This window comes from Dipteris shenzhenensis, chromosome 15 (assembly GCF_047967505.1).
Source record: "Dipteris shenzhenensis isolate YYH24624 ecotype China chromosome 15, Dip_SZ_1.0, whole genome shotgun sequence".
Lineage (NCBI taxonomy): Eukaryota > Viridiplantae > Streptophyta > Polypodiopsida > Gleicheniales > Dipteridaceae > Dipteris > Dipteris shenzhenensis.
In genome coordinates this window covers 10,703,824-10,730,632 of record NC_141610.1, presented here as the reverse complement: position 1 = coordinate 10,730,632, position 26,809 = coordinate 10,703,824, and the positions used below count along the sequence as shown (strand labels likewise).

General features: G+C 42.4%; 1 protein-coding gene across 6 annotated transcripts in view; it reads left to right on the top strand.

Moving 5' to 3' along the window:
- The window catches only part of LOC147893345 (transcriptional regulator family protein), a 60,001-nt gene extending 33,692 nt beyond the window's left edge, over positions 1-26,309 (top strand). Inside the window, exons 2-9 of one of the 6 annotated variants that reach the window (XM_087385942.1) lie at positions 8,440-8,500; positions 18,882-19,159; positions 19,880-20,081; positions 24,561-24,713; positions 25,190-25,308; positions 25,663-25,784; positions 25,933-26,036; positions 26,212-26,309. In XM_087385942.1, the coding sequence (XP_087242068.1) occupies positions 8,440-8,500; positions 18,882-19,159; positions 19,880-20,081; positions 24,561-24,713; positions 25,190-25,308; positions 25,663-25,784; positions 25,933-26,008 (1,011 nt within the window). In that variant the 3' untranslated portion in view covers positions 26,009-26,036; positions 26,212-26,309. Of the gene's footprint in view, positions 1-8,439; positions 8,501-18,881; positions 19,160-19,879; positions 20,082-24,560; positions 24,714-25,189; positions 25,309-25,662; positions 25,785-25,932 lie in introns of all 6 variants that reach the window. The other 5 variants (XM_087385944.1, XM_087385941.1, XM_087385943.1 and 2 more) reach the window with 5 other exon arrangements.
- The last annotated feature ends 500 nt before the right edge of the window (positions 26,310-26,809 follow it).

The window sequence follows — 26,809 nt, the reverse complement described above, 5'->3', positions numbered from 1 at the left end:
ACCAACTATTCTCTATACTAGCCTCTACTACAGATCACGGGAGTAGCACCATGATTCTCCTCCCAGCCTATTCTGCTAAGGCACAAAGCAAGCCAGAGATCTACGTTGAAATTCACGTGAATCAAATCCTTCTCTTCTCTCTCTAGCCTTAGCAAACCCCAAATCCCTAGATAGATCTAGATGCCACATGTCATCCATATAGGGCCTTCCTAATGCAACATTTCACCCCTCTCTTGGGATGCATTTAATTCCTTGCCCCTAGGCACAATCTTAGCACTAGGCCCTTGGTCTCAGATCTATCTAGTCTGGTGCTATCAGCCCTCACCTAGGACCTTGACATTAAATCCCTCCCGATCATTTACATGAAGCACAAACACATATATTACAGAGATAGATCCTATAAGGGAAATGTCGACTGATTCTTCCGAGGTCATGCTACCTCGGCTAGAGCGTAAGATCTCATGCCATCTCATGGTGGTCATGGATCTATCAATGGCTAGGATCTCAACCTAGCAAGGGTTCCCATGGGTGTAAGGTAAACAAAAAGAGATACAAAAAGACCTTCCAATGGTTATCTCCCCTGCATGTACATGCACACAATGTCTGCAGGAGGTACCATGGAGCAAAACATACACATGGCCTACATCATAAGGTGACCAGAGGTGTTTACAAAACACACAAAACACAAGAGTTTATTTCATTCATTTTAAAGGACTATCCAGGCTGAGTACCTTGACATAAAAAGAGAGATCTGGAGCATACATAGAGATGATTTAAAATGCATAATCTTCAAAGGATGCCTCATCTTGTGGAGGCTCATCAACTGAAAGTAGATTTGCATTTTCTGTCTTTGCTTTGGCTCTGCAAAACTTCTCATGATGGTTGTTTTTGCCACAGTGTTTGCATGGATTGATTTTGAAGCAGTCCTTTGAAAGGTGATTTGTCTTTCCACAGTGATTGCAAGGTGTAAACTTGCCCTTCTGGATTTTTACAGCATAAACAGTGTCATTGCCTTTCCTGAGCTCCATATGTCTTTCTTCTTCTTGGAGAGTAGAGATAATACCTTCAAGATTAGGATTAGGAAGATTTTTCAAAGTGGTAACTATATGATCATAATCTTCACGCATACTCTTAAGTAACACTGCCATAGCATCATCTGTAGTAATAGGAGAGTTGATAGAAGCAAGTTGAGTCATAAGACTCCGCATGTAATTCACATGAGCTGCCAAAGCAGTGCCACTAACCATCTTCAATTCAAAGAAAGAGATTTTAAGTGATAATTTAGAGATGTGAGAGCTAGCACCAAAAATCATGTCAAGCTTCTGCCAAGCTTCTGAAGGAGACTCTAAGTCAGAGATGTGATGAATATAATCATCTCCTAAAGCAAGAGCAATGATACCATATGCTTTCTCCTCTCTAGCGGGATCCCTTGCCGGGCGTGTCGGAGTTGAGGATTCTCCAGCATTGGAGGCTGTAGAAGAAGCGGTTGAAGTCGGTTTGACAAGTTCCCAGAGGTTTTTCCTCATCAATGCAAATTTCACCTTCATCTGCCATGTGTGGAATCCCTTTCCATTGAACTTATCTATATTCAATATGGTAGCCATGAGAGGGTCTAACCCAGATATTGGGAAGTGTCTTTCTCTCTTACAAGGCTAAAAACAACTGAAAGGGTTCCAAATATAAGCACTTGATGTAGCAAAGACTAGTGACCAATATTCAATCAATGATGCTTTTTCTTACATGCTTCATAGAGGTGGCTAAAATGAAAACTTCCCAATCAAAACCAGGTATAGCAATTCAAAGCAAAACTGAAGCCACACTTGTACAGATGTTATTGAAAGTTTCAAAAAATCAGAAATGCTAGAATAGCATCTTATGTAGCATCATCTTCAAAAACTTATCAAAATTGTCAAAATCAAAAGACTGAACTTGGAGGGCTTGTATCTTACTCTTCAAAGCAAAGGAAAAGGGGGTTTCTGAGGCAAAAGAGAGCTGATATACCACAGAAGGTCCTCTGAGAAGAAAAGGCGCAAAAACACGTCAGGGCGCCATAGCTAGTCTCTCCAATTTCGATTGGTTTTTCTCTGTTTTCAGCTTGAATATGCAACCATTGCTGCTCAGATTTCAGCACAGGATAGCTCTAGGTATGGACTAGCTCCCCCTGAAAGGAATTAGAGAAGTATGGAGTATGCTGAGAGAAAACGCAGGAACAAAGGTCGACGAACTGTGTGTAATGGCGACGAAATGAGCGGGTATTTCTTCAATTCCTTTCAGCCAGGGGTTCGTCCCTTCGAGGTGGATCTCCAGCAGGAAGGGCGTGGAAAATGGTAGAGAACCGGAGGAGAACAGGCTTAAGCAAACTTTGGGAAGAAGAGGAAGAGATGGTGAAGAAGAAGATGGAGAAGAAGATGATGATGTGGCAGAAATGGATCAAGGGGGATCAAATGGCTGTGATACCATGTTGGTGAACTGAAAAGAAAGAGTAGAGTGGACACAAACTCAGAATACTTGCATTATGGAATGAAGAAGAGTGAGGTCCTTATGTAGGCATCTCATACATGCTCACTGACATCACTGATGACTTCAGAGCTCCACAATCATCTCCTCAATCTGCTCCTAGATTCTCTCAATCATCCTATGTGGCTTTCCACCACCTAACTGTGCTTATGGGCACCTAACTGTGCCTCTAGCACTCACACATAGAAACCAAGGTGTGCCTGAGGCATACACCTTGAGATATGCCATTAGAGGAGTGGAATGGGCAGGAGGCGGCGAAAGATGAAGCCAGGTGGCGAAATCACGTCTTTTAGGGTTTAGGGCAAATCAGGTTTTACGAAACGGTTTCTTGACGAAACGCCGTTTCCGTTTCGTCGTTTCCGTTTTCGGCCACGAAACGGCCGTTTCGTGCAACTATGCCATCGGGCCAAACGGAAGTCGAGGAATTCAAACGGGAGTCGAGGAATCCAAACGAGTGAGGAGTTATGAAGAAAAACGGAATTCAGCTGAAGGAGGCTGAAAAAGCAGTCCAAAATCTCAACAAAGGGAGAAGATGAGAGAGAAAATCATACATGTGAAGTTTAGAAGGCCCAGGAAGGTCCAGGAATGGCAAAGGAGCATGTAGAAGGCACTAGAGCCACCTGGAACTCTAGGGGGCCCACTGAAGGTACATGGCCCTCCAGGGGGCCCATTAAAAATGCCACGTCATCATTTTCCAACAACCACTCTTTTAATTCCTTGTAATGCCTTTGGGCCTAGGGATTAATTACGCTTATGTGCTAGGCACCATGCTAAGCCCACGCTTGGACTTTTAAAAACCAAAGTTGTCACGGTCTTGTAGTATATTAAAGTACTTAGAATTTCACGCCCCCGTGACAGAGAAAGGCATCACACATTAGCTTACAGTGAGGCTTATCCCATAGCAAAAATGGCAAAGCTTAGCAGAAAAATAGAACTCTGATGGAGATGGATAGATGCATGCTCACTAGCAAGAAGTTGCCTCCAGATTTTGGCTCGAAGGCCTCATGTGTGCCAATTATGTTTTGAATCGGGCTTCCACAAAGGCTTTGAAGACAATCACTTCCTATGAGGCTTGGCATGGGAGGAAGCCTTCAATGGATCACTTTCGTGTTTTTGGATGTGTTGCATATGCCCACGTGCCTGTGGAGTTTCGACATAAGTTGTCAGATAAGACACTAAAGTGTATCTTTGTTGGGTATGGTGCACAAAGCAAAGGCTATCGTCTCTACAATCTTGCCACATGCAAGATTTTTGTGAGTAGAGATGTCATTTTTTCAGAGAATTCAGCTCATACACATGCTGAATTCACTATTCCAGCTTCTTTAGATGATGTTTTTGAGGGGTTGCTTCCTATTGCTTTTGGTTCCCCAGCTGATGCTCATGCTGAAAATCAGCATTTACAGCAACCTCCACTCTCTCCACATGCCCCGATTCAGCCACATTCTGATTTTGTTCTTCCACAGGCAGTGGATGATGTTGTCAGGCAAGAGATTCAAGAGATACATGCAGCAAAAACAGTTCCGAATTGGTTGCTACAGACTCTCAGGGAGAGTAGACTTGAGGCACCTTTGCTTGGCAGAACTCGTAGTGCAGCAAGGCACATAGGAGGGGCTCTTTCTGTTGAATCAGCTTATGCAGGTACTCTTCTTGATGAAGAAGAACTTGAAACTTTTCAAGAAGCCAAGGATAATGTGCACCGGATGAATGCCATGCACAACTCCTGGCTTTGAACTTTCGGGTAATGCACTTCAAGTTTGCAAGCTGAAAAAAGCTATATATGGACTAAAACAAGCCCCACGTGCATGGTATGCTAAGATTGATGCCTTCCTGGCAAGTGGGTTACACAATAGTTCCACTAAAAGCACCCTCTGCATCAAGAAGGATGGGGGGGATATTTTGGTCATCATTCTTTATGTAGATGACATGCTGCTCACAAGGTCAAATGAGGAAATAATTGCAGATTTCAAAGCTGAATTTGACATGATAGATTTGGGCTTGTTAAATTTCATACAAGACAAGCATGGCATTATTATGTCTCAATCCAAGTATGTGCAAAAGCTCTTGGATAGGTTTAACATGCAAGATTGTAAGCCTACCATGGAGCCAGGGCTGAAGCTTACTATGTATGATGCAGGTGAATCATTGGATGCCACACTTTACAGCTAGGCTGTCGGATGCCTCATTTATTTGTGCAATACACAGCCCGATATTCAGTATGCAGTATCTCAGGTGAGCATGTATATGCACAGCCCAAAGACTAACACATTGGCAGGCTGTAAAACGCATCTTCCGTTACTTGCAAGGCACAAAGTCTTATGGCTTGATGTTTCCAAGGGGAGTGACTTGCAGATGCATGCTTACAGTGACCCAGATTGGGCTGGAGACTATGACACTAGGTAGTCCACAAGTGGTAATTGTTTCTTTTTGGGCAAAGCTTGCATTTCTTGGCTGAGCAAGAAACAATCTACTATGGCTACTTCCTCATGTGAAGCTGAGTACAGGGCAGCTTTCACAACGACAATTGAATGTGTTTGGCTGCATCGTTTGCTGATCTTTATATCTTATTGGAGGGTCCTTCTCCAATTCTCACTGATAGTCAGAGTGCTATAGCAGTGGCAAAGAATCTTGTGTTTCATGCTTGCACGAAGCACATTGAGGTTCATTATCATTATGTTAGAGAGAAGTTGCATGCAGGGGAGATCAATATGATCTATGTGTCAACACATGACAATGTTGTAGACATCTTCACTAAAGCACTTCCACGTGAGAAGTTTGAGGCATTTCGCAGTGCCCTGAGCTTATCTCCTTTTGGTGATTGATCACTTCCTTGTATATCATCACATTGGCATTGCAGGGGGGTATTAGAATTATTGGCATATTCTAGGCAGTGATCAATGTAATCCGTAAGTGAGTTAGGGGCACTTTTCCCTCACTAGAGGTTTTTCTTCCTAACCACAGTTAGTGGGTTAGTGTGGCCACCTCCACACTTGTAGTTTCTTCATCTTATCTATTCCAGCTTTGATGTTTTGCTCTCTGCTCTCTTGCTTTCCTTTTACTCCCATTCCAACATATCCCCTACACGCAACTCAAGGATATCACCCTTTGGAAGATGATCGAGCAATAAAGGCATTCAAGAATTTTGTCGAGGAGCGCGCTCAACATTAACACAACATTTTCAAGACCGAGGTCTAGTGGAAGTCTCTGGCTGAAATTTCCCATGGGCAAGATCATAATGGACTGCTCACTAATAGGCTTCGCATAGATTGAAGGATTGGGCTGGTTGTGTAATAAATACTTCGCCTTGTGCCCAAAATGCACCTTGTGTGGGGTTCCAGTAAAATCCCCATGCATTAGTGTACCATGGTGCTCTATTGACATGGATATAACATTATCATGCCCTATGAGATCACCACCCTCGGAAAGATGCTGATTGCCTTTGTTCTTTATGATCCTCAACTTTTGTTGTGGCAAGTTTGCCTAATCCCCAACTATAGGCTTACCTTGGTCTCTTGCAATAGCACTTTGTGGAGATGTTGGCCAGCGAGGCAAGGACTTGGATGCGCTTACACTTGATACTTTTAGGCATGCAAACTTTGAGGACAAGGTTTTCAAGGCGGAGGTGAGTATCCAGCATTGTCTTAAACTTACACACAATGAGGAGGAGCAGCTTGTGCAGGAAGTACAAGATATGCATGATAGTTATAATTCAGAAGCTGCATCACAACACATTCGGGAGTATGACAGTGGAGAGCAGAAGGAAGATGGCTGTTACGACACTTTAGAAAAGGGGCATGATTGCAAGCAGCCCTTGCACAATCACATTGGTCTAAATAGTTACCGTCCCCCCGCAGTACATTAGTGCACAGCAGCAATCTAATGCAGATATGCAACTCGATGGAAGAGATGCTTAGAGGATGAGTTTGGCTATGTTCTTGGATTCATCTTTTTTGCTGTATTGGCGGAGATGCAATGTTTTTCGCTGTATTGGTGTTGATGCAAATTGGCTATTGTGATGAATTCTTTTTCTTTGTAGTAGTGAGTTTGGACATGTTCATAGATACATCTGGATACATATTAGTGGACATGCAAATTTCACCATGAGAAGTTTCTGTTCAAGTTGCAGCGTGCTGATATTTTGATAAATTCTTTCTATTCGTAGTGGTTTGTTGCCATATCAGCTTCTAAGCTTTTTTGTTTAGAAATGCTCATTTGGGAGAGGCTAAAAATTGAAATACTCGTCTTCACAGGCAGTTGTAGCTTGCATGGAAAGAATGCGGACTATAGTTTTATTGCCTTCTCTTTTAGTGCTAGCCTTTGTCATGGCTGAGTCTGCCCTTTATCTCTGGACTGCTGACAGAAACTCAACATGAAGACCTTTGAATAGGTGAATGCTCCATGCATATGTATGGGTGAACATATGTTTATATTATGGTCTACACCCTTCCTTGGGTGCTCATGACATCTGTGCATAGTCGCTAGTTCTTGCTGTAGTGGTAGAGTTTATGGTTTCCAATCTTGTTGGTGATTGTTATGAGGTTGGAACTGCACTATTTGTTCTGTTTTTAGAGGATGAGTTTGTGCATGTTCTTGGATTCAGTTAGATGTATGTTTCTGCTGTATTGACATGTCTATTTCACTTTGTGAAGTTTTTGTGCAAGTTTCTGCCTGATGATCTTGTGATAAACTCTTTCTATTTGTAGTGGTGTGTTGCCCTGTCACCTATTTTTTTACAGTTTTTTTGGCTAGAAATACTTGTTTGGGAGAGACCAAAATAAAATACTCGGCTTCATTGGCAGTTATAGCTTGGATGAGGAGAATGTGGACTATAGATTGTGATTAGCCTGCTCCTTTAGCGCTAGCTTCTGTAATGGCTGGGTCTGCCCTGTTGGAAAGTATCTGAACATGTACTTCTAGCTCAAGTTCTAGCTTTTGGTACCATGTTAGAGCACACAGTGGGAAAATGAGTCGTCTACGAGATCACACCAGATCCTACTGCAGGTGTTGGTTTGGTAGCTCCTTTTGTACTTATTTCTATATCTATTTATGAGATCTTTTGGGCTGTACATCTGTGTATTGTCTCTCCTAGATCTGAAAGTGCTTCCTATCTTCTTGTGGGTGTTGAATTGAGATCCAGTGGGTGATGTACCTTGGCATATCTTCCGCACTAGATGTCTTGTGTTCTCAGTTGGTAATTGCAAGGACATTGGTTTATCTATATGTTGTAATAGTTGTGCTATGTTATAGACAATTGTAGGTTTGTTTTCCAACACTGTCTACACCCACTGTTGGGTGCTGATGAAACTGGTGGGGATGTCATAGCCCCATGCATGAGAACATGGTAACTGGTTCAAGCCCCCATTATGCATGTGTCCTCATTTTTGGGTGAAGGCCTCTTCTAAGGGGGGGGTCTAGATGAAGCCGCGAACTCAAGTAGTGCACACAGGTTGGAAAAAGCGGATTTTTGATATAAGTTCAGGGACATGACTCATGAGGGGAGAAGCCCCTCTCCAACTATTAGAAGGGGGCTCCCTCCCCTCATTAATGTCCCTACCTCCCCTCTTATTTTCATCATTCTTCCTCCCTAGGCCTCTTGTCTCTCTCCTCCAACTGATTAATTGATTTGGATTTTTGTGGAGACTTGTGGTACATAATGGTTCTTTTATTATTTAATGAGTCAGAGATGTTAACAGAAATGAAATAGTTTTGTCAATTTTATTACTTAATGAGTCAGAGTTGATAACAGATATGAAGAAAGCAATGCGCATGATGACTGTCTGGGACATTACTGGGCATTGGCCTTGTCAAAATTTGTCATGCTGAGAGAAAGGTGTCTTATTTCTTAATATGTCTGTCACTGCTGAAAGTGCAATGCGTTTTGTAATTTTTACTAATACTCCTGGTGCTGAACCTGCTTGATTGTAGGAAGGTGAGATATTGAGCACAGGGAGGGCAGTTTTTGGTTCAGACATTCAGGCAAGCAATGGTGAGCCTATTGACATTTATTTTCAAGATTTACTCTGTGGTGAGGTACAATGGGCTGTATGAGATATTGAGCTGCAGAACCAAAAAGTATATGATGGGATTCATTAAATTCTGAGTCAGAGGATAAAACATGGAAATCTGAACAAGTCAATCAAACCCAACAAAAAGATAGCATTTTAGTACTGTTACTTTTTTTAATCATCAGGGAGGTGCTGAAGAAACATTTTTGCTGTTGAGATTTTGTTCTAGAAGTATGACAGAAACTTAAGTCTTGTCAGCTGTATCTGAAACTTTTGAGGTAAGACAGAATGTCTTCAAGAGTGATTGATTTAGGCTGGATTATCACACCAGATGGTCAGGCGTTCTTCAGATGAGATTTCTACTTTGATGATATTTTGATTTTGACTCCCAGAATGGTGCAGTGTTGATATAACAGTGGAGCATATTCATGTTTCTGTATGTCCAAATTGGAACAGGTATAAGGTGCTTTATGATGATTTTATTTAGATGAAGTTCCGTCGGCCAGTTGCACAGAATTGACAGCAGAGATATGACAGTAGATCATGTTGCATAAAGAATCTAGAGGCTTGTGGCTGGAGATGTGTGGCGGGAGATAGACTATCCTCACTCTCACTCCTGCTCAATACTAACTGCAAGTATGATGCACTCAATACACAAAGTGATGCTGTGGATGTGAGTGAGAGAATTAGAGGGAGAGAATAGTCTATCTCCCGCTACATTGGTATCAGAGCTTCAGTTTTCTTTCCTGGGATAGGGAGGGTGAGTTTAGGGGCAGCTCTATTGTTTTATGGGCCAGACAAGACCCGGCAAGGACACCAATCTAGAGGCTTGTGGCTGGAGATGTGTAGCGGGAGATAGACTATCCTCACTCTCGCTCCTGCTCAATACTAATTGCAACTGTAAGATGATGCATTCAATACACAAAGTGATGCTGTGGATGTTAGTGAGAGAATCAGAGGGAGAGAATAGTCTATCTCCCGCTACATTGGTATCAGTGCTTCAGTTTTCTTTCCTGAGATAGGGAGGGTGAGTTGAGGGGCAGCTCTATTGTTTTATGGTCCAGACAAGATCCGGCAAGGACACCATGAGCACTAGTGAGCAGTCCAACACGGGGGAAGGATGAGGATTTAGTGCCTCCACCACCACCCCAACCATAGAATCCTGCAGACGCTTCCATGTCTGACATGACAGCCATGTTGCAGGCTATGATGCAGGTGCAGCAGCAATAGTCCGAGGCTCTCTTCACCCGCATGACCCAGCTTCAAGAGATGCGGGAAGATCATGAGCAGGCCTTAGTCAAGCTGAATTTCAGGATGATCAATTCAACTATTCTGCTTAAGTTATCAGGTTTGAGCAGTGGGATTGGTGTAGGACTGCTGCGATGAACTCTAGCGCAGAAAATGTGAACTCTAGGTGCAGATGCTGAGTCTGTCTCTATATTTGGAGGTTGATCGAAACTTAGGATGGTGCATATACGCACAAATATTAAGTGGACACGAGGGTGTCCTCTCGATGGGTGCTCATGTTGAGACATTATGGTGTTTTTGTCCTCTCTAGATAGTAGCACCCTACGCATGAATCATGATGCATGTAATGGTTTTCAGCCCTTGGGTTGATCATCTTAAGGTTATACATTGCCCTTGCATGTTTGTTTTGCCTGTTTTAGTTTTTTTAAAATAATGAGTTTTGACATATTCAAGCATTCGTTTTAATTCCACACTTCATGTTATCATGTTTATGGCTTGAGGAGTGCAGTCTTTGAAGCCAAGTGATGAGGCTGCAATCTAGCCTAGTCTTGTGATGCGCTTATTCTGAGCCTAAAACTTGCTAGATATATCCTTTGCTTTGATTTTATACGTTAGTAAGCAATGGTTTACCCTAAATTTCTGGGAATCTTTGCTTTTTTTCAGAGGAAAGAACCTTTTATTAAACTTGAAAATCAACTGTACAATTCAGCAATCCTTGAGGCGCCGATCATGGGGAAATAAAAAACATCTGGTCTGTCAAAAAGAAACCAGCTTGTTTCTGCTCACTGCCTAGGGAATCTCCGCAATAGGGGCTAGCAGAGGTCTATGCAACCAGTGAATACCTCTTGCAGTAATGACATATAATATACCTGCACGGCAAACCTCCTGCCTTTCTGCGGTAGCTCTAGAACTTGGAGTACCATGCTCCCAAATGCTGCACATGGTGTAGCTACCAGATGGCTACTAGATAGTGGCTGCCATGGGAACCTGTTAGCCTCTCATCACAAAACTGCAGTGGGCAACCCAGATGTTCCAAGCTGTAATGCTGGACTCTCCCATACCATATCCTCTGGCGAAGGCGGGGAGGGAGGAGTCGCTCGTGTGCTTCTTTCTTGCTTTCAAAGGCTATTGGCCTTCCCTCATGGAGGAGAATTGCTTCTACCGCATTGCCACTTCTATGAAAAATGGTTTTTGGGGATCAACAATTTTTAATACTGGTCCTGAGACCACAGCTTGTTTTATGGCGTTAAAGCTTTCTTGCTGATTCTGTCCCCATATAAAAGCTACTTTATGTGAGGTCAAATCAGTCAGTGGCGATACTATCTTGGAATATCCTTTGATATGCCTTCGATAAAATTGGACAAATCACAAGAATGATCACAAAGAAGTCAAACTCTGAGGGATAGGCCAAGTCAGTATCGCAGCCACTTTCGTTGGATCATTTCCACCTTCTCAGGAGTAATAATGAATCCTAAATATTCAAGTCTTACCATGCACAGCACAATGTTTTTTTAATTCACATACAGATTGGCTTTCCTCAAAATACATAACACTATTCTTAAGTGTTCACGATGCTCAGCAATACATTTGCTGAAAACAAGAATATCGTCAATAAAATGTACGTCAAACTTTCTGATATACAGGCGTAGTAAATCGTCATAAGCATGAGGAATGTAGCTGAAGCATTGGTAGGTCCAAATGACATTACCAAAAACTCATAATGTCCAAACCTGCTCCTAAAAGCAGTTTTATGCACATCCTCGGCACTAATGCGGATCTGACGGTAGCCACACTTAAGATCTATCTTGCTGAAAATTATGGCTCCATGTAATGCATTTAGCAAGTCGTCGATCGGAGCCATTGGATACCTGTGCTTAACAATGATATTATTCAGTGCTCTGTGATCTATACAGAGGCGGAAAGTATCGTTTTTCTTTTTCTTTAATATCACTGGCGAAGCATATGAAATGGGCAAACATGCTGTCAATGTATCATTTTCAGATTTTCCATACCACAGGAATTCGGAACAGAGTAGCAGATGCCTTGTCCCGAAGGCCCCAGGTCAGGTAAGAAATTGGGCTGAATTTGCCCTAGCTTGAGGTTTTCCTCCAGTTGTCTTCGCACCTTTACTTCTTCATTAAAACTTAACCTATAGGGAGGCCTTTTTAAAGGTTCCACCCCTCGGATAAGTTCAATCTTATGCTAAACATTCGGCTTTGGAGGTAACCCATAAGGCAACTCATCCTTAAAACTGTTAGAGGACAACTCTGCTATTTGATCAGCCAACTTGGCCATCTCCCCATGTTGGGTAACATTAGTGTTAGCCAATGGACCATCAATCGGCTCTATCGATGCTGTACAAGAAACAAAAACTCTTCTTGAGTTTTTCGAACTTCCATTACGACAACTCTGCTATTTGATCAGCCAACTTGGCCATCTCCCCATGTTGGGTAACATTAGTGTTAGCCAATGGACCATCAATCGGCTCTATCGATGCTGTACAAGAAACAAAAACTCTTCTTGAGTTTTTCGAACTTCCATTACGGACATTAATGGTCCCCGAGGCAAATCCTTTACACCTCGCAAAACATACAGCACATCGTTCATCTTGAACTAATAAATATGCTTTTTCTAGTCTATGGCTGGATTCTTAGAATTCCAAGCCTTACCTAGGGCTATCTCTGGGAAAGCAAGCCTTGTCATTGCGAAATTAAGCTTCTTCGCATAGTCCTGAATTTGAAGTTCCAACTGGGTAACCCTTTGGTCCCATACTTTAGTTGAACTTTCATCTGCCATCTTGAGTGTATATGCATAGTCAGATGGGCTAGTCTTTAATTTCAGAGCTTGAAGTTAATTACATTGTGCGTTGACACTGAGTCAAACAACACAATGATGTCATGATTGGCCACTTGTCCCTTCATCTTGATCAGCTCTGTATCGCTAAAGGCTGTATACCCCGTTGTTGCGGGCTTTGATAGGATATTATTAGGTGCACTGTTTACTAGCTTAGCAACAGACACACATAACAAAAACAGGCACTAGCCTCTGAGAAGATTTCGCTAGCTGAATTTGCATTTGTTCTCCTCTGGGACTTCCCTCCATCTCTATGTCACACTTTGAGATCACCATCTCAGCCATTTGATGATCCTTGTTTCGTGGACAATATTTCCATTGATAAGGTTGAAGGCATCCAAAACACAAGCCTTCTCTCCTTGCTTTCTCTTGTTGCTTTAGGGTCAAAGAAGATTTTGACCAAGCCCGGGCTGCCATTGGAGTTACTTTTCTCTTCACCCCAATGATGGTACTTGGTTTAGAAGGAGTCTCAACTAGCTTTGCGTGCTTGGCTTGGCCACTAGGCCGTGAGACACTTCCTTTACTAACCCACTTCTTCTTAAACCCAGTTTTCTTCGGGTACTCATACCAAGTCTGTCACGGGGGCGTGAAATTCTAAGTACTTTAATGTACTACAAGACCGTGACAACTTTGGTTTTAAAAGTCCAAGCGTGGGCTTAATAATGTGTAATTAAACGCGGCATGATGCCTAGCACATAAGCGTAATTAATCCCTAGGCCCAAAGGCATTCCAAGGAATTAAAAGAGTGGTTGTTGGGAAATGATGATGTGGCATTTTTAATGGGCTCCCTAGAGGGCCATGTACCTTCAGTGGCCCCCCTAGAGTTCCAGGTGGCTCTAGTGCCTTCTACATGCTCCTTTGCCATTCCTGGACCTTCCTGGGCCTTCTAAACTTCACATGTGTGGTTTTCTCTCTCATCTTCTCCCTTTGTTGAGATTTTGGACTGGTTTTTCAGCCTCCTTCAGCTGAATTCCGTTTTTCTTCATAACTCCTCACCCGTTTGGATTCCTCGACTTCCGTTTGGCCCGATGGTTTCCCCTCTGCCTCCCCTTCGTAGTGATATGCTTTTCCCTCCGTGCGTTTGGTAGAACGGGCAGAGCTGAGCACTTCTTTTGCTGGTCGAATTTGCAAAAGTGGCTTTTTTTGGACCTTTTTTCTTCTACCGCCTCCTGGGCCTCTCCTCTTGCAAAGCTACAGCTTTCTGTTGAATTTCGAGTGGTCCGACACGCTGGTTGACTGGTTTTTCTCAGTTTTGGAGGACTTTCCGGCGATGAAACTTCTCCAAAACCTTCTCAATGCATTCCTCTCTGAAGCACGCTTCTTTTGAGCCCAAGAACTCCCACTTCTTCGCGACATAAGTGCTTCTTTTCACATTTTTCAGTGGAATTCTTGCTGGTCGGCTCTTGTAAATGCTCTTTCTTCATGCCTTTGCACTCCTTTTTGGCTGAGAATGCAATTGGGCTAAACTACTAGTTTCTCAAAGCTTCTTCATCTTCTTCATTTTCCTCCTCCTTCCCCAAATCTTTGAGAGCTCTGTTCTTTGCCTACAAACAACCATTGCTCAAACCCTTTGAGCTGCAGACTCCTCACGTACGGGCGAACTTCCAGCTGCAAGCACTTAAGGAAATTTCGACTGTACGCGCAACGCCAACACTCAGACTTCTCGACGAACTTTCGTGCAATGCCGCCTCTGTGCTTATCCTTTTGCAAATTCCTCTGAGCTCGAGCTGCACGACACTGAAGGCAAGCTGTTGTTGAAATCTGAGCTCATTTGGTCAAGAGATGGAGGCGCAACAGACAAAAAACCAGTCGGTTTTCTCAAGCATCTACAGGGCGACCTGGCGCAACATTTCGCCCTTTCTTGCTGGTAGCCCTTCTCTGGTATAAGGCCTTTCTTCGTGCATAAAAATCCCCTTGAAAAGAGCTATGAGCTATGAGAATTGCACCGTCCAATCTACTCTGTTCTCTGTTGACAGAATTCTGCATATTTTGGTCAAAAGGTGTTGAGTAATCACTTTAAGGTTGGGGCTTTCATTATTTACTGCAGACTTTCATTGCTTTGATTGTACTTGAGTAGTAGAACTCAGTCATGGAGCTCATAAGTGTCCTTATACTTTGCATTTAGAATGATGACTATGTCATTCTCTTTTATGAGTACTTGAACTTGAACTATAAACATGACTAAACCCAAGCAACAAGAGAAGTTGGATGGAACTAGTTTCCATACTTGGCAAACAAAAGCTGAGTTTATGCTTATGAAAAAGAAGATATGGAATGTTGTGAATGGAAAGAAGTCTACAAAAGAAAAAGCTAATTGGTTGATCAAAGACAAGAAGGACTATTTCAACAACAAAGCAAATCTGCCTGAAGGAAGAACTCCATCAGCAAATGAAGACAATAAAGACTATGCTTTTTAAAGCACTTTGTCTTTTGAATTTTTGTTTATCATCACTTGGTCAAATTTTGAGGTTCTCTGCCTGGAGTAGTACTTCAAAAAGAATATGTTATGTCTTTTGTAAATCACCTCTGGTCACCATATGATGTAGACCATGTGATATGTCTATCCCATTTCTGTGAACCTCACACCCTTGGGAACCCTTGCTAGCATGAGATCCTAGCCATAGATTTATCATTGACCACCATGAGATGGCATGAGAAACTATGAGACTAGATGTATCCTTGACACTGCAAGAGGCAACCCCTTGAGGGGGGGTATGTTGGGATAAGTATGATCAAGGGCTTGCTCTATGGTGCATGTGTGCATCTAGGGGAGTCACATGTGTGTTTGTGTGTGCCATGTGCCCCCTGGTTAAATCAGAGCAGCATCACGATGAGGGCAAATGTAATTCACTCGTGTCTCCTTACTGAGTATGAACAGCAGAACATAGGCAGCAGATCCTTGAAATTCAGAACTGAATATGGGCAGAAGCAGACCAGCCATGTATAGGTGGTATAAATCAGTAACTGGGGCAGCATAAAAATAGCAACGTGGGGCAGATTTCCTCAAGCACTGCCTCCCAAACAGCAGGTCAGTGCAAGATTTTAGTTGTAGGCTAGTGCAGACACCAAAAATTCAGAGGCGGTGCTACTCATAAAGTAGGTCAGCTAGTAGAAGGAGATATCCTCAAGATATGGCGATGAAATACTCTGAAAACAGTGAGGCTAGAGCAGTCAGCTAGTAGAGAAGAAGTTCTCAAAATTGTGGCGACAGAATTTGTCCAAAAGATGGCAGCAGTTCTTTCAGAGATAGGGCTCTAATACCAATTGAAGAAGCTGACAAGCAGGGATTGTTGCATACAACTATAGTGGATTGAAGGTGACTGCCATATTGTAGAGAGAGAGAGCTCGAATCAAGAGATACAAGAAGATATTGCAAGAACTTGATGCAGATATTGATCGATCAATGCTTCACCAAGTACATGCTTTTGTAGGTTAAAGCCTTATATTTTGACATCATAGGTGAGGTCACTAGACCTCCACCTCACACACCTAGCTCACCTACCTTTAGGATTCTAGGACACCTTCACACCCACACAATGGTAGGACACCCTAGGACTCTAGGACACCTACTTTTACACACTCCTGTAAAGGCACATCAAGTGCTATGATGTGTCTAGTGTGTGACCTAAGTGATGATGTAAGACAAAGGCAATCCCACGGATGTAGGGATTGATTCCCACTGATGTAGGGGCTGATTGCCACTTATGTAGGGAAAAGGTATTACCTTCTCCCCCTTTCTATAAGAGAGAGTCCTCTCTCTCACAATCCATAATAGAGAACAACATATTGCTTTCATTGTGCTCTCACACCTCTTGCAAGATGCATCTATTCTATCCTACGGGATTCTACAAAAAAATATTTGTCCAATCAAAGGATGCCCGTGCAAATAGCTATCCTGCAAATGACTAGCCCAAATTAAAGAGCAAATGTTTGCAAATCTGTCCAAGGCAAATCTGAGCTGAATCTGTCCACAAATAGTGGCTTAATGTCTCCGCAAAGCAACTTCTAGGGCACGAAAGCCAAATGGAATGCACAGGAGGCAAAAGCTCCAAATTTTGAAGAGCAAATTACCCAGATCAAGGGGCAAGCTGAATCAAGCGAGTGTCACCGCAAATGCCAGCAAATTGAGCAAAAGCCCCAAATTTAGAGAGGGCAATTTTGCCAAAAAGGAGGCAAATGTGGGAAAAAACCCAAATTTACAATCTCCTACAATGTCATGCAAATATCAATGCAATGTTTGCCTAATCCCAAAATCTGCCAAATTAGACTGCTAAAATAGCAATTGTCTGAAATTCTCACTCTCATTGAGTGTAAAATGCTAGAAAAGCTGCCAAATGCCTTTTCTACTGCAAAATTGCAGCCCAATTGTAAAAGTCCCAATTTGCGACCACGGGAGGAAATGCCACTGAAAAAACCTGCAAATGTGACACAAAAGCCCCAATTTCTGACCCAAGCCTTCAAAGCTGAGTAAATTTGGTGCAAAGTTGAACCAATGTCAACCAAAAGCCCCAAATCTGTGTCAAATGCAACGTTTTTCAATTGTACAGAGGATTTGCAGCTTGAACGTTCAATTGTACGAGTGATTTGCAAAAGTCACGCTGATTGTAGCCATGTTGATGCAAATTGTATGGATAGATTTTAGAATATCAACAGATGATTTGAACGATGTGTACAGTTGATTGTACGTCAAATATACAGCTGATTTCAGACTAGTGTATGGACTGCTGTACAATGTACATGCAATTAATTGCAGGCACCGTACTGACTGCCTTACAATGTACAAAATGGATTGTGCACGATTGTACTGGAGATGTGTGATTGTAGCGAAAGTTGTACAACAAAGTTCCCCTACAGGAGTACAAACAAGTAATGCAGGTTGTACGGATGGGAAGCTGCATACTTACTGCAGGCTTGCAGGCAATTGTACGACAAATTGGCTGGAACAAATTTGATACCAGGACCGTAGGAGCCAACGTTGACGATGCTGACGTAGGTGCAAATCTGCAAATGTTACGTTGAAAGTTGCAATTGCGTCGGTCGCTGCTGCTAATGAGTAGCAGCAAATCAATGAAGCTTCTCCAACAAAGGACAGCACAATAGCACGAACAACAAAAGTGCAAGTCAGGGAAGCAGTCTGGAGCAAGAACATGCTCTGATACCACTGTTGAGTGCGGGGAGCAATGGAATGGAGATAGAATGCAAGGGAGCAGACAACAAGTTGAGGAAGTGAGAAGTCAACCTAAGGGTTGACTGATCCTACAAGGCACATACCAGGGCTAAGTGCTAGCATTTGTCTTTTTTGTTTTTCTTTTTGGGGGCGGGCAGGGCTGTGAGGCAATCCCTTTGTCGCTTAGGGCGAAAATGATGGCAACAATTTTAGAATGTGGGCTTTGCAAGGGAAACATATTTTATTATCTACGTTTGTGGGATAGGATTAATGGCATATTTGGAGTACTTGGCTCTGGTCAGAAAGCCATTCAAAAGTAAGTTAATCAAGCTTTTACAGACGAACCTTTTTGTATTTGCAATTCTGAGTCTAGGATCCCTTGGTAAATAAAATTGGTCTGGCTGCTATGCCTCTCACATAGTAGAACCGTTGAATGATGATTTGGTTTTTGCAAAAGCTGAAATGTAGCAAGAGACATCCCAGCTTGGAAAAGGGGTGGATAATGATTTGGTTTTTGCAAAAACTAAAATGTAGCAAGAGACATCCCAGCTTGGAAAAGGCATAAGGTGTAACTCTACCAAGTCTCGTGGTGCTGTCAGGGTAAGAGTAAAGATCTGCTATCCTTTTCATCCATTGTCGCCCAGTAAGTCTGTCCTGGTTGATGCCATCATAAGGCTGCTTGAAGCTATTTTAAAAAATTTTGATGTAAAAAGATTTAGGAGGGGTCTCATTGTGGTTAGTTATAGCTGCAGTGTGAGTGGGACCTAAGCATGCATTACAGATGTAGTGCTTTTGTGGACCTCTCTCTAGGTGGAAGCTACATGAGGATCCCAAGGACATGTCCCTATCAAAAACCGTATGGTGTAACATTTTGAGCTTTTCTAAGCCTTAGGCAAAAGGCTATGGTAGCACATTCGAATATCCGTGCATATGTACATAAGGAGGTTCTGCACATTTGTCTCGTTTGCCAAATCACTAAACTCTCTTTTTTATACGCCTCTTTGTATATGGAGTCACTATCCCTAAAATTTCTCTTTTAAGTTGTTATTCAAAACATTGGATTTGGTGGACACTTAAACTATGTTCCTTGTCAGGTTTTCTTCAAGAAGGTCCATCTCCAGTTATAGCTCAGGTGCTTCCACTTGATAAGAAATTTGGCAACCAGTCAGATGATAAGAATGAGCAGTCTAAAGTGGGCATTCCTATGTCTGATGATACAACTGTAATGCAAGATGAGGCTTCTGCTGGTGCTGCTAGCTCAGATATAGAAAAGGTTGGCATTGAAGGGGTGGATAATGATTTATCCCAAGCAGATCTTCTTGCAGATTTTCTACCTCCGCCGCCAACTATCAAGTGCTCAGAAGAATTGCAGGTAACTTACTGGATTGCTGTAATAGCAACGCACACTTTGTAGAGTAAATGTTTCTATATGTGCATTTTCCCCAGGAGTAATCCAAGTGAAAAACCAATTTCTGTCACATCACAATGTCTTCTCCGGAATATCATGGGTTGAAAAGTAAGCACTTGGCCAGAAACTCAACTATTAAGATATGATTAATCGTTTGCCAGGCTCTCAAAACTTTGGCACAAGGGATCTAAAAACTCAGGCAATATGGGAAATTTTCTGTAGGAGGCAGGCATATATATTTGTCACAGGTGGATGGAGATCTGTTGTGGTTTTCTGGGACTGTATAGTTACTCTAGCTGAAAAAACATGTTTTTGAAGCTAACTCTTAGAATGTGAAGTATATAATGCCTTTATGCAACTAAGCACGTCATTACAAAGCTTTTTCGCATGTAATGTACAAAGCTTTTTCCAATCTCTTTGATAACGCTTATGCCTGGGCTATGAAGCTGACTGCTGGTGATAGAATATCATCAGGCATTATAAACTTCACTTTATTTATCACATTCTCCTCCCGGAATTTTCTCTCTTTTGTTTTTTGGATCTCTCCTTTTCCTGAGAAGTTGTAAGCCTACCTCATGTTTTGTCTTAACCTGATTTTTTTGGTCATTACTTTCAAATTTGTGAATCTCTATGTAGTTATCTTTACTCTCGTAGCACTGATTGCCTGTCTTTTCTGGATGGCAGCAAAAGTTTTCCAAATATTTATTGTTTAAAAGTGCTGGAAGGAGTTTCAATGAGGAGTTACGGAAGTCAAAGGGATACCGAAATCCAGACTTCTTACAACGAGCTGTCAAATATCAGGAGATTGATCAGATAGGCAGCTGTTTCAAAAAAGAGATTTTTGATCCACATGGTTATGATTCAAGTGACTTCTATGATGCGCTAGGTCAGATAAATATGTTTCATCAGTTTGGTGGTCTAAAAAGTTTTGTCTGCACACGGCTGTGTTGATTTCTTGCCTGAGTATTGCTTATGAAAATATTAGTAAATACTAAAGAACCTGGAGTGTTCAAAATTTCTGGTGAAGATGTAGCCAGCAAACTGAAAACATAGATTTATTGTAAAAATCAGAGGGCCAACTTTTGCTGTACTGTTGTCGTGTAAAGTTTGTAAAAGGTCATATAGAGGGCTTATCATAATCTTGCTGGGTACTTTCGGTCCAGAGATTTCACCTAATGCAGTTTTTCCATAAATCTTGAGGCGAAAGGTTATGCATGAATATCGAACCAAAGATTTCACCTAATGTAGTTTTTCCATAAATCTTAAGGCGAAACGTTATGCATGAATATCAAACCAATCATCATCTCAAACATCAAACCATAAACATGATGATTACAAAGGATTGGAAATGAAGGTGTGGGAACACTCCTCCCATATATTGAGGGTACATGAGCAAGACATATACATCAGAGAATATTCATCATGGATCCAAACCATGCAAGGTCTGGATACCAAAGTGAGCTTGCTTGCTACAGCCAACTCGCCGCAGCGGAATACTTCCCCGAGATCACACAACTAGACATGGAACATCAACTCACTCTGTGTGCATGCATGTATGGAAAGAACACTTCAGACCTAGAAGAAATGCACATAGATGTACAGCCAAAAAAGATATGTATTGATGTACAAAACCAAGAATAGAACTTGCCAATGATTGTACCTACACTTGCAGCATACTATGGCTGAGGTAAGGCACCCAAAATGGCCTTGTATGTTGTACCACCTGCTGTAGCTGCACATTTTGCATTGCAGCAACTGCATATATTAATTGGAATAAATCCAATGGATTTTGGTACATGATGAGGACACTTCGGATTGGGGGGACGGATTTTGGTTTTACTTGGATTTAGAGGGGTGTCTCCATCAGGTACTTGGGTTGCTAGATTGGTATGATCAGGATGAAACTTCTTTTTTTGAGTTCAGCCAAAACTTGACCTTGCTTCTAGGGTGGTGGTGGTTAAGTAGGTCTTGCTAGCCACGACATGGTTTGTTTGCTCTTGTTGGTGTCGTTCTAGGAATTCCTCAAGAGGCCTATAAGGAATTTTCTATGGAGTGGACTAGATGTTATAGTAGACACAATAGCGAGAGTGGCTTGTGAAGGCTTTTAAATAATTCATGCAATGACAAACAACATTACAACACTTTCGAGATGAAAACTGCATGAAATACTAACATTGAACTCAAAAATGTGCGTGAGCCCCCAAATGAGGAGTGCAACGGGGGGGTGGACCATAGGGCAAAGGAAAATAAAAAGAGTGGGCTCGGGCAGCACCTCACAGCAAAGGTACGGAGAGGCCACGCAGGCAGTATGGAGGCTGCAGAACAGACTGCTGCAGACTAGGGTTGAGGTGACACAACTGTATGGATACATGGCAGGATCCCTGGTGCAGGTTTTGAGGCAGTTTTTGAGCTGGACAGAGCCAGCAGATAAGCGATGCAGGGCAGCAAGGTGTGGACCTTGTTTGGGGCTGGAAAAGGCCTTGGACAGGTGTGCAATGCAGGCTGCTCATAGGCGGCTGTATGGAGCAAGGCACAAGGGCTACAATAGGCTTCTTATTGAGGCAAGCCAATGGCACAATGCCATGTGGCAAGTCGGGGTTGGAGGGGCTAGCAAACAGGCTGGTGGCCAGATTTGGGTCAGCTGCTGTAACAAAGCGTGCCTGCTAGCTGCTGTCATGACTGCTGTCTGGTTCGTCATTCACGACTGCTTGGGGAGGCTAGTCGTTGAAGCCAACGCCTATTTTTCTGCTGCACGTATTGGAGCTTGCAGTAGATTCGAGAGCTGTTCTTTTTACGACGTTCAAGGTTTTATGTTGGTTGAACGCAGGTTGGACTGCAAGCACTGGCAATAGAACGTTGAGTCAGTGTTGTTGGCGCCAGCACCTCCCGCAACTAGGATGAAGGATGAATGGTGCCAGGATTGTAGCTCTGATACCAATGCAATGGAGGCCGGAGTTGACTTGGTGAAGCGCTAGAGATGGCAGGGAGGGGGAAGGAAGAGAGAGAGATAGGAGGGAAAGGGGGTAGAGGGAGAGGAAGAGGGAGAGGAGGAGTGAGGGGAAGAGAGAGAGGGAGAGAGAGTGTAGGCAGCATGTAGGAGGAAGGAGGTGGGAGTAAATAGGATTAGATGTCACATCAAAAAGTACATAGCGGGGGTGGATGGGGACTTATATAGTCCCTCCACATTTTCCATCTAAAGGGCCTCCAAAAGGGCCTCAAAAGGGCCTTTAACTTGGCCCTTTTTCCCCTTCATTACAAAGGGAGTGACCTGCCAGCCAGCCAGCCAAGGTGGCTAAAAAACCAACTGCAGCAAGGAAGTAAAGAAGACCCTGGGCATGGCAAAAAAGCCGACAGCTGGGTGGGAGAAAGGGCCTGCAGATTGTTCCACAGGAAGGACAGCAAGCAAGAGGGTGGAGAGGCTCAGTGACCAGCCATGGCGGCGACAACCACCCACAAGCCGGGGGACGGGGGGAGGGAAAGCCATGGCTGTTCAACGAATAGTCATGACCAGGGCAGTAGAAGATTCGTGATGGAGGCGGGGGACAAAGCTTGAGGGAAGGGGAAGCCAAGTACAGAGGCGGGGGGAGGGCGGCGAGCAAGGAAACGTGGGGGCGGGAAGGGCGAACCCTTTGACTCAGAGTTAATAGGCCTTCCAAAAGTGGAAGGCTGAGTTTGGTTCTGTAATGCCTATCTTGCATGCTGTCTGGCTTTTGTCGACAAGGATGTAGCATTATCATGCCCTGTGGGATCTCCCTCCTCCAAAAGTTGCTGCTTGCCTTTGTTCTTCATAATCCTCAACTCCTCTCAAGTCCACTGTAGCATGCTTGTAACATCATCACTTGTATGCCTTGATATCTCTTCCATGTGGATCTAGTCCAACACCTTGCATATAGGCATTCTTCGTCAATTCTGATGGCCCTTTGCTTAAGCCCTTCGATGAGATGAATGGCAAGGTCCTCTGATGCTATCGATAGAGCGCACCCGTTTTGGTTTGGATTTCAAACGGATGGGGAAGTTCCCGTGTTGCTCATTCTTGCTACTGCAAATTTGTATGCATAATTGCAGGTATGTTGGAGGTCTTGACTATGTTGTGCTTGGAATGGGCTAAAATGGGGAGACAGGGATTCTTTAGAAATGGTAATCACGTTTGCTTGTTGACTCAAAAATATCTAGGGATATATCTTCTTTGCTGCTAGCCTCACATAGCTACGTATGCATAGCCTTCAGAGTTTTGACATAAACTCAAATATCTAGGGATATATCTTCTTTACTGCTAGGCTCATTATAGCTAAGTATGGCCTTCATCTCTGGAGTTTTGACACAAACTCTTTATGAAATACTTTTCATGCATGGATGTGCTTGTGTGCGTGTGGGTACGTATCATATGCTTATACTATTGTCTACACCCATTGCGGGTTTCGATGAAGTTGGGTTGTCATAGTAGCTAGATCTTGCTATGTGTGATGGAATTAGTAATTTTGGCCTTGTAAGTGGCTATCTATCATGTGGTTGAGACTGCATTATTTGTTTTTCTAGAGGATCAGCTGGGGCATGTTCCAGAATTCATCTAGATCCACTTTGTTGCCGCATGAGCAGACATGTAATTTCCACCATGCGAAGCTTCATGCAAGTTGCGACGCGCTTGATATTTTGATGAATTCGTTCTATTTTTTAGTGCTGCATTCTAAGCTTTGTTGCCTAGAAATGCTCGTTTGGGAAAATGAACTACCCTAGTCTATGAAGATAATTGTAGCTTGGATGAATAGAATGTGGACCATTTGATAATCTTTTTCCTTTTGTGCTATCACTGAGTCTTCCCTTCACTCCAGAGTCTTGACAATAATTCAAAATACAGAGAACTTTGTATAAATGCATGTGGATATATGTATAATGGTTCTGTCTTAGAGCATATATGTATAATATGGTCTACATACACTGTCGAACAGGTTCTGATAATGTCTTTGGGGATGTTGTAGTAGTCTCTTTATGGTTTGCAAACTTGTGGTACCTGTCATATAATTGAAAGTGTTATTTGTTTTGTTTTTGAGTGATGAGTTTGGGCATGTTCATGGATTCATCTAGTTATGCATATGTTGACCTTCTTAGAAATATTTGAAGATATACCTGACCTACTTCTACTTAAAAAGTGCTGATGTGAGAAGCTTGTGAATGAAAATTAAAGATTGCTCGTGTTTGTTCGTGCTGATAATGCCAAGTTTGGAGACAACCGAGGCTTTTCATCGGTGTTTATGACATGCAGATTGTGGTTTATTAGGTTCCCTTTTTAAAAGCTTTTGTTACTTTTTTGCTTGTTTACGTGTTTAATTTATTCATATGTGTGAGAGGTCGGTTTCTGCTGTCGCAGCGTTGGAGTTGAGACGTGAACTGGATAGAAAAGAACAAGTGAAGAAACAAAATCAACGGGTGGATTTTGTGCATGGTGGAGTACAAGCTGCACCTGCAACTGCAATGCCAGATAGATCAAAGCCCATTGTGCCAGTTCTTGGTGGGCAGAAGGGTGCGCTCTCACACACTCATGACCAATTTTTCAATGTAAGGTAGGCACTAAAATAAGCTTCATGGTTAAATATACAAGGCAGGGCATCGACATCATGTAACTAAAGAACATGCAAACATGACGTAGAATGCATTTCCTTAAACACATAAGCTGATAGGAATCTTTGTAATATTCATGATCTTTGTGAGACAAAAGGAATTGACACCTGCATTCACGAAGTTTTGTACGCAAGTAACTCATGAATATGCAAACAAATTGCAAAAGCATATCGTCTGCCTTCAATGACGGAAATGCAGTACTTGTATATGATTTTAATGTAATGAGAAGACAGAGAAGTACATATGATCTTAATGTAATGAGAAGACAGAAGTAGATATATGCAGTGACTAAGAAGCAATGAACATAGTGTTTATACCTAGCAATGGTATGTTTGGACGAACTTGTGGAGTCCTCGCTAAGTGTACCCTTTGTTGTAGCTTCGACAGTCCCAACGACTGTAATGGCTTCAGGTGCTGGCTCCCATGTGTTACCAGCTGCGGTGGAGACATCTGTGAAACCAGATGGTCGGTCAAGCAAGAAAAGCAAATGGGATAAGGTATGATGCATTAAGATAAAACAACTTTCGTAGATGCTATTTGATACAACATTGCTATTTTCAATGCATTTCTGGAATCTTTTCCCTCAATGTTGCATCAGCTTCATTCCGTGCAATCATGGAAAAGTTGACTTTCTGTCAATCCATGACAAAACAAGATTTATGCGGCCTCTCTCCAAAAATTATCAGTTGATTATTTTAGTTGGGAGCTGTATGTGAAGATAGTTAGTGTCAATTCATGTATTGTCAGTATTTGCAACATGCTCATGTGCACATGCAATTATGACAATTTGCTGAAAATGTGTCCTGGTTGCTGGTCACCTTTGTAATACAACTGTGTGGCTGCTGTGCTAGGTTGATACTGATGGAAGAGCTCCGCCGACTCTGCCAGCTGTTGCCAAAACAGCAATAGCAGCTGCCAGTGCCCATGCGGCTTTATTAACAGCTAATGCTGGTGCAGGCTATGCGTCTTTTGCGTAAGTACTTAGACAGCCTTTGTAAGTGTAACCCATCTGTCTCCTCTCTTCGTTGTCCTTTCTTTTTCTTTTTGGGGGAGGGGGGGGGGGAGGTTATGAAAGAAGAGAGTTTGATTGCTATTAATACCTCATGATGCTCAAATTGCAGGCAACAAAAAAGAAAAGAAGCAGAGGAGAAATTAAAATCCAGTGATAAAGTTGCTGTAAAGTCTGAAAAGAAATGAGGCTGCTTTACGATTGGAATCAGAAAATGTATGTTTATACTATGGTATGAACTGGAGATGTCGTCATTGGTCCATTGTATCATCATGCAAAATAGTTATGGATGCAGCAGAAGGTTTTTCGAGTAGAAATTACATGGCTTTGTTTCTGTTTCATGTTTAGTCATTCTTTCTTGTCTCTCAACTTGAAAGACCTTGTCTAGCAGCACATGGTTCCATGGAAGACACTCTCAAGTATCCAAACCATGATTGGAGTCTCTCATAGAGGTGGAGGACAAGGACAAATAACATCAGATCCAAACTATGAGAATCCAGATAGCGATACTGTCTTGCTTGAAGTAAATGATTCATGTGCGTACAACTAGGGAGCTTGGACTGAGTGAGGAACTCCCTATGAAAAATTGGTGTGTTCCTTCACAATTAAGAAGTGATTTGGATAATGATAATAGTATCATTGTAGATCTTTCATTCCGAGGGATCTCGTTTTGCCTCTCTGTAAAGCTCAAGGGTCTCAAGAAGAGAATTTGCCTTTGCCTCTCTCAAGGGACAAAAAGCATCATAAAAATGATCAACTAGTCTGAGCTACTTTTCCATTGTGGTGACAATGGTGATGAATATGTTCATGTTGGCCATTGGGTCAAAACAAACATACAACGAAATTTGTGAATGCAGTGGGCACAATTTTATTTTGAGAACAAATTAACATCTACAATGAGCAGTACATTCAGTTCTAAGTTCAGTTTTGCTAGGGGCTAGGCTTCCTGTGTAAGGGCGAATGTCTATAGATGACATCAATGGACTCAA